The sequence below is a fragment of the Corylus avellana genome, chromosome ca10, assembly GCF_901000735.1.
Source record: "Corylus avellana chromosome ca10, CavTom2PMs-1.0".
Lineage (NCBI taxonomy): Eukaryota > Viridiplantae > Streptophyta > Magnoliopsida > Fagales > Betulaceae > Corylus > Corylus avellana.
In genome coordinates, this window is record NC_081550.1 from 19,067,570 (window position 1) to 19,075,991 (window position 8,422).

General features: G+C 41.6%; 1 protein-coding gene across 1 annotated transcript in view; it reads left to right on the plus strand.

The window, feature by feature from the left end:
* LOC132163091 (thaumatin-like protein 1b) overlaps nt 1-2,255 on the plus strand; it is a 6,340-nt gene extending 4,085 nt beyond the window's left edge. The window contains exon 2 of the mRNA XM_059573288.1: nt 1,699-2,255. Within this exon, the coding sequence (XP_059429271.1) occupies nt 1,699-2,255 (557 nt within the window). The remainder of the gene's footprint in view (nt 1-1,698) is intronic.
* The last annotated feature ends 6,167 nt before the right edge of the window (nt 2,256-8,422 follow it).

An 8,422-nucleotide genomic window follows, 5' to 3' on the forward strand; every position in this document is an offset into this window, starting at 1 on the left:
ATTGCTTTGCACAACTTAATTAATTTGTGCGACACTTATTACTATTTTTTGTGCAAGTTGTTTGAACTTTGTACTCATGGATGCATATTTTGGGTGAATATAATGCGTGCAAGTTAGTAGCTGATTGCCTGACCGGTCAGTTTTTAAATTTTTGCAAACAATAATATTTAGTAGCCTTTTAATTTGTCGCATTCCTTCATTTTTTACTTTATTTTTCAGATCAAAGCTTTCCTTCAACTTAGGGTATGGTAATTTTTGACACTGCAAACTTGACACAAATTAAATACAAAATTAGTAGATTAAGGTTTTAGGGTTTGGCCTATTTAATTAAATATGTCAAGTTAGCTAGAATCGACTTATATAGTTTTGTACTTATACTTCAACACGACCTAAACCCAACACGCGATATTTAAGGTTGAATATTTTTGACACGATCCACGAACCTAACATGAAATTAGCGAGTTAAAGTTAAAAGATCTAACTTGTTTAACTAAATGAGTCAAATTAGAATTAACTTATATGATTTATACTCATGTTTCGATACAACAAAAACTCAACCCATGAACATGAATTGTTAATCCTACTTCAAGCTAAGTTATGGCCAACTTTTGGGCAGTAGTATTCCTTTTTAACTCCACGGCTTAATTAATTAATAACCTTTTACTTGCACAAGGAGCACTCTCACATACAATACCATCAGCTAATTATTATAGCATCCTATCACTATTCTGACCCCTTCGAGTGCAGAAATCACACATATATATGATGATGCGGATGCCACCCTTTGTTATAATTTTTCTTTTGGGGCTCATTTTCAAATTTTGGAGAAGAAACCATCGTTAAGCATCCCGCTCAACAAAATATTCTTTTGGCCATTTTGTTGAGCCAAAGTGTTAAAATCACTTTTCATCCGGCTGAGCAAACTAGTTAAGATCGAGTTTGCTTAGGAGTTGAGTACTATGGCTCAACAATGTATAATTTTATTAATAAAAAAATCATTTCATCCTCTCTCCTTCCTTGTAGAACTACGTACAAATTAAAAAATAATAAATTTTAAATATAATATTAAAAGTTAATAATTAAAATGCTGAGTGGGATGTAATTACTTTAAAAAAAGTTGATAGCTAAAATAGAAAAAAAAAAAAAAATGATATTTTAGCTCAATTTAATTAAGCTTTTACTAAGGTGGATGTGAATGCTCTTAACATAGCAGCCTAGCTAGCTCTTCAGTTCTTCCAACACCTGCACAACCCCTCCCATACTCCATACTCTATATTTCTATATATATATATATATGTGTGTGCGCGCGCGCGAGCCCTCTTCTCAACGGACTGCCATTCACTTTTTGGTTCAATTAACATGGCCTCTCTCTTTGTTTATATCACTCTCCTCGCTCTTTCTCTTCTCTCAGGTAACCCAATTAAATCTTAATTATAGAGTTTAGTTAACAATGTTTGAATGATTAATTAATTACTTGTAATTTATTTTAACTTGTTTGGCATTTGTGGTAGCAGGAGTAGTGTATTCAGCGAAACTCACAATCATAAACAAGTGCAACTACACAGTTTGGCCAGCCATTAGATCCAACCACGCCAATACCTACCTAGCTCCCTACCACCGGCTTCACTCTCTATTCCAACAGCACCACAACTCTCTACGTAAATAACTCCTGGTCAGGCGCCTTGTGGGGTCGCACAGGTTGCGCCAAGAACTCCACCGGCGCGTTCTCGTGCCTCACAGGTGACTGCGGCTCGTCCACCGTAGAATGCCCGGATGGCAATCCCGCATCACCAGCCACAGCAGCTGCGTTCGATCTAAAGGACCACGAAGACAACGTCGACTTCCTTGTTCAAGCCTTCCCCGGGCTGTCTTATAACCTCCCTATGACGGTTGTACCGCTGGGTGGAATCGGAGGGAGCTGTAACGAGTCGGGTTGCTCCATGGACTTTAGCAGCGCGTGTCCTACGGCTACGGATGTGAGCGCGTCCTGTAAGAACGCCACGTGTGAGATGAGAGATTACAAGAAGTACTGTTGCATGGCGGGCCCCAAGATTGTGGCTCCGTGCACGCCCAGCTTGTACATGGATTTCCTTCACCAAAAGTGCCCAACGGCTGACAGTATCGGCTACGATGAAGGCACCGGGACGTATACCTGTTCATATCTCCATGACATCGTCTCTTACTGCCAGAAACCATGCACAACAACGCCGACGGATTACGTCATTACTTTTTGCCTTCCGGCAGCCATCGAGTAAATATCATGAGTAGTGCAAGGATTGACAGGGTCAAACAACATACATCACCAAGAGATAGGTTGAATAACTACCACGTGTTATAAGTCCTAGTTGGAGTTCATTATCCTAATTCTAGTAGCAGTCTGTTTTACCTTTTCTTTCAAAAAAGTGGTAGTGCTATATAAAGGGGATGTATTGTATGTAATCGATAAGTTCAATAAGAAATCATTCAATTTTATAAGTTTTGACTATGAGGAAAATCGGGTGTTGTCTATGAGGCCATTTACAGAGGCTTGACAAGATTAGGGATTTATTATTGCTCTAATCACCTGCTCTACAATAGCCACCACCATCGAAGCTCCACTACTAGAGGCCATTCAAAAGTTAGAGAGAAGAGAGAGCGGAAGCACATAGAACTACATTGTATTGAATCTTATATATGTGTGATTACAGAGGCCTTTATATATAGAGAGGCTAAGAGTACTAAGCAAGAAATCCTAAACTAATCAAGGTAGGAAATAAAACCTAATAGGAAAGACAATAAACCCTAGAGAATAATATATAAAATATTCTAACATTCTCTTCAAACTCAAGCTTGAAAAAAGAAAGGGAAATTATGCTTTTTTATTTATTTTTATTTTTTTTGTGGCCGGAGAGGTGGCCGGAGGCGGTGGAGGGTGGGAGGCGGCGGCAAATGGTGGTTCATGGTGGCAGCTGGACTCAAAAAATTAGGCTTGAGACTTGAATCCATTGGAATGGATTGGACCCAACATTTTGGCTTAAGAGCTTAGTGTAGCCTTGAATCTATTTGGGCCGGTTTAAATGGGCCAAAGATGGCCAAAACCTTTGGATCATTTCATATGACCCAGCTCCCCATCAGGACGCTATTTTTTTTTTTTTTTTGAAAGGGTAAAATAAACTTCATTACACATAAATGTCATCAATTACAGAATCACGGACATACCAAGGGTAGTCCTCTCTCCACAATCTCTCCTCACCCAAAGATAAAGCCAACTTAGCAAGTCGGTGGGCTGCCATATTTCCTGTACGTTTCACATGACAAACACTCCATTGATGAGTACTTTGTAGAAGCAACTTCGCATCATTAATCAAAGGACCATAACAACCCCATGTACATTCCTCCATACCCAAAGCTTGAACAATTTCCATAGAATCACCTTCCAGAATGACATCATAGAACTCCATAGACACACATAATTCAGCCATTTTCCAAGCTGCCAGTGCTTCCGCCGTTGTAGGATCGGTAATATACTGTCTTGACGCCACCTGTGCAGCAAGAATCAGCCCATTATGATCACGGGCTATGATTCCTATCCCCATTTTTTCCCCGTCTTTGTCTACAGCCGCATCCCAATTAAGCTTTACAACACCAACAGGAGGAGTATGCCACCTTTGCACTAATGGATTCGATTGCTGAGGACGTTGCACGCACCGCCCCTCCTCTGTTTTCATAAACAAATCCACCTGTTCCTGAGCCAACTTATACAGTGTTGAAGGGGATTGAAAATCACCACCAAAAATAACTTTATTCCTTCGTAGCCAGAGAAGCCTTGCAATTACTGCCACCAACTGCATCCCATCTTCCTCCAGACGCCCATGTAACATTTCCAGCACATGAACAAACGAAACTTCAGTTGAAGAGCATTTTTGTATCAATTTCGTACATTCCGCCCAAACATCCACAGCAGCTGGACACGTCCACAATACATGCCCAACAGTTTCACCAAACAAACCACAAATTGGGCACATGGGATCAGATATAATACCTTTTTTATGAAGATTAACCCTTGTCGGCAAAATATCATTACAAGCTTGCCAAAGAAAAGTCTTCACTACCATGGGTCCCTTAATTTGCCAAACCACCTTCCATTGCTTTGATCTAATGGTGTTATCCGAACAGCTTCCTTTAATTGCCTCAGACATTTCTTTAGCCATATGGTACGCACTCTTCACTGAAAAAACACCATTTTTCGTACCCACCCAAACCCTTCTATCATGTTGTCTCCCCGGGCAGATTGGAATACTACACACCAGGGCAGCTTCTTCCTTCCTGAAAACCTCCTTCACAAGTGGAATATTCCACCACCTTGTGTCTTCATCAATAAGAGTGCTTACCTTTGCATCCTGTTCTAACACCCTCACAGTAGATTGTATGGAATATGTTGAAGGCACAGGAATCCAACGATCTTTCCAGATTTTAATAGAAGTTCCATCACCTACTCGCCACATCAACCCCTCTTCCAATAATGTTCTTGCATTCCATACACTCCGCCAAACAAAAGAGGGTCTTTTTCCCAAACTGGATTCAAGAAAAGAAACTCCTGGATAATACTTTTCCTTGAGCACTCTTGCCACCATAGAATTTGGATTTTGAAGAAGACGCCACCCTTGTTTCGCCAAAAGTGCCATATTAAAACATTCCAAATCTCTATACCCCATTCCACCCTTCTCCTTAGCCAAACCCAATTTCTCCCAACTCATCCATGCAATACGAGAGTTATTTTCTTTGTGCCCCCACCAAAACTTGGACATCATGGAATTTATATCCCTACAAAGAGTTTTGGGTAATTGAAAAACACTCATAGTATACGTCGGTATAGCCTGAATGACCGCTTTTAACAAGACTTCTTTGCCTGCTTGTGACAGAAATTTTTCTTTCCACCCATTGATGCGCTCCCAAATTCGACCCTTTAGGCTTTGAAAAGCTCCTACTCTTGATCTTCCAACTAGAGCCGGGAGACCAAGATACTTCTCATATCTTCTCGTAGAGCTAATTCCCGCAACTGATAGAATATGTTCCTTAGCTTCCCTCTTTGTGTTTCGACTGAAGAAAATCGAAGTTTTGTTTCTATTAATTTTCTGCCCAGATGCCTTTTCATAAATCTCCAAAACATGTTGGATACGCAGCCACTCAAAAATATTTGCCTTGCAGAAAAGCAAGCTATCATCTGCAAAGAAAAGGTGATTAATCCGCATCCCCCCTCGTGTAATAGGAAGACCTGTGATTTGCCTATCTGTTTCTGCTTTGTGAAGAAGCGAACTTAGTCCCTCCGCACACAGAATAAAAAAGTACGGCGACAGTGGATCCCCTTGTCGGATTCCCCTAGATGGAGTAATTTTCCCATAAGGCTTGCCATGAATCAATACCGAAAATGTCACTGTTCTGACACATGTCATCATTAAGTTAACCCACCTATTTGCAAACCCCAACTTCCTCATTATCGCCTCTAGAAAGTCCCACTCGACTCTATCATATGCTTTGCTCATATCTAATTTCAGAGCCATAAAGCCTTCCCTCCCTTTCATCCGACTATCCATGGTATGCATTGCCTCAAAAGCCACAATTATGTCTGTGATTAGTCTCCCAGGAATGAAAGCGCTTTGAGTGGGAGAAATTATAAGGTTTAGCACTCTTTTCAAACGATTAGCAAGAACCTTTGCTATCAGCTTATAAAGCACATTACACAAACTGATAGGTCTATAGTCGGTAACACTAGAAGGAGTTTTGATCTTAGGAATTAATGCAATATAAGTCGAATTAAGATCAGCATCAAAAATATCATAATTTAAGAAACCCAACACTGCCCGACATACCTCCATTTTCACTGTTGGCCATGAATTTTGATAGAAGCAAGCCGAGAAGCCATCCGGACCCGGGGATTTGAGTGGGTGCATTTGCTTTAGGGCTGTCTCCACCTCCACCATAGTAAAATCCCGTAACAGACTTGCATTCATATCATTCGACACCCTAGGCTCCAAGTTAGCCAAGCACTCTTCCACCCCAGAATTCTCTCCAGCCATAAACAAACCTTGAAAAAATTGTGTGAATGCCTCCCCAATTTCATGTTGTTTGTTCCACTCCTTGCCTTGTTCATCTTTTATTTTCACAATTCGATTAACTCTTCGCCGATGGTTAGCCCAAGCATGAAAAAACGGAGTATTACGATCACCCTTTTGATACCAACTTTGCTTTGCACGCTGCTTCCATTTGATATCCTCTTGCTCAAGAAGAAAATCAATCTCCCTTTTAAGTGTTTGAATTGCTGCCAAATTTGCCTCACTCTCTTGCCGTTGTAATATCTCAAGTTGCTTTGTTTTTCTTTTGAAAACTCTCTCAACATCACCATATTTCCTGGCACTCCACCGCACAAGCTGCGTCTGACACTGGGCAAGTTTTAGCCTTGCTGTTTGCATCCCAATTCCACCGTCAACTCCCATCTCCCATGCCTTCTTTATTACCTCCATACACTCTCCATCAGCCAGCCATTTTGCTTCAAATTTGAAGCTTTTATAATAATTGGGCTGAGCTATTTCAGTATCAAATATTTTTAAAAACAGCGGCTTATGATCACTCGATCTTGCTGCTAGCACTTGAACTTCACGGTTGATATACATTTCACACCAAGCTCTATTCGCAACAGCCCGATCAAGCCTTTCTTTCATAAAGGTCAAATCCTTATGGCAATTAGTCCATGTAAATTTTGAGCCCTTGTATCCCATATCACTTAAACCACAGTCCTCTAGCACCATACGAAACTGTTCCATCTGAGATTCTCTACGGACAGCGCCACCCACCTTCTCCTCTTGCTCCACAATCTCATTGAAATCGCCAATGCATAACCAAGCCTTGGGGAGGAAAGACTTAAGATGATTAAGTAACGCCCATGATTCATGTCTTTTTGCACTTTCCGGATGGCCATAAAAACAAGTTAGTGTCCAATAATTATCACAGCCAGGAGAATGCACCACCGCATTGATATGTCGTCGTGTGAAGTTTTGAATCTCCAAACACCCTGCTTCCTTCCAGAATAACGCTACCCCACCACTTCTTCCTATAGGATCCACAACAAATAAACCTTCAAATCCCAGCTTTATTCGAACACCTTCCAACTTATGTTTTCTACTCTTTGTCTCCATAAGAAACAAAAGAGTGGGTCTCTTCTCCTTTACCATTTGGCAAAGATCACGAACTGCCCGGGGGTTGCCAAGCCCCCGACAGTTCCAACTAATAAGATTCATGGCTGTTGGCGGGGCTGAACCACAGCCGCCGCCAACTCTTCAGTTGTTTCATCAAGACTAACAACCATCTTCCTGGCTTTTTTAGCCACTTCCACAATCTCCACCGGATTAGCTTTCTCATTCACCGCCCTTTTATGCCTACTGGAAACCCCCACAGGGTGAGACGTCCCAGTCTGTTTATTACTACGGGCTTGCCTTTTCCAGCCTTTAACCCCAGGAATTCCACTTCTCATAACCACACTGTCTTCATGAGCTAGTGCACTATTTATATTTTCAGTCCCTCCTTGCTGCACTGTACAATCACTGAGCTGAGTTCCCTTTTCGATTGCCACAGAATTAAACACAAAATCCATCCTTGAAGTCTCCACATTCGCATTGGACCCACTAACTCTCTCTTTGGTTTTATCAACTATGCAAGTAGTAGAAACAGGCCCCATAGACTTTGAAACCATTGGGCTCATTTTAAACATGTCAGCATCAATATGGGGTAAGTCTCCCACTAACACTTCCTTTCCTTTAATAATCCTCCTGAAACCACAAACCTCATTATTGCCATGCAACGTGTTCTCCTCCTCCACACATTTGTCCACATGTAAATCTCCCACTATCACCTCCTTTCCTTTAGTGCCCCTCTCACAATCATGTTCATTATAACTGCCATACATCATATTAGCCTTTTCCAGACGGTTGATCCTAGAAATTTCGGTCCCAGAATCCCCCACGTAAGAAACTCCTCGCAGATTTTTTGAACTACTCTGCTCCTCATGATTTGAATTCCCCTCATTTTCGGATCTAAACTTCCCCGGTGAATTGCCCCTCCTTAGACCACCGTCAGATGCTGAAACCTCCGCCGTGGGACTATACCAACCTCCCATGCCCCCTCGTCCCTCCTTCTCTCTCCGTGGAATATCCGGCCGCAAACGAGGACCCCAGTGCTTCTCCCCATCATCACCATGGACTCTCTGTGATTTTCGAACCGGACAACCTTGCTTCTCATGGACTACTCGTCCACACTGAAAACAAAAGAGTGGCATCTTCTCATATTTAAAATTTAACCAGTGGGACTGTCCCCCAAAATTCAGAACTCTGCCCCGCTCAAGTGGTTTTGATAAGTCGATAACAACTCGCATCCGAAGGCAGCGACCCCA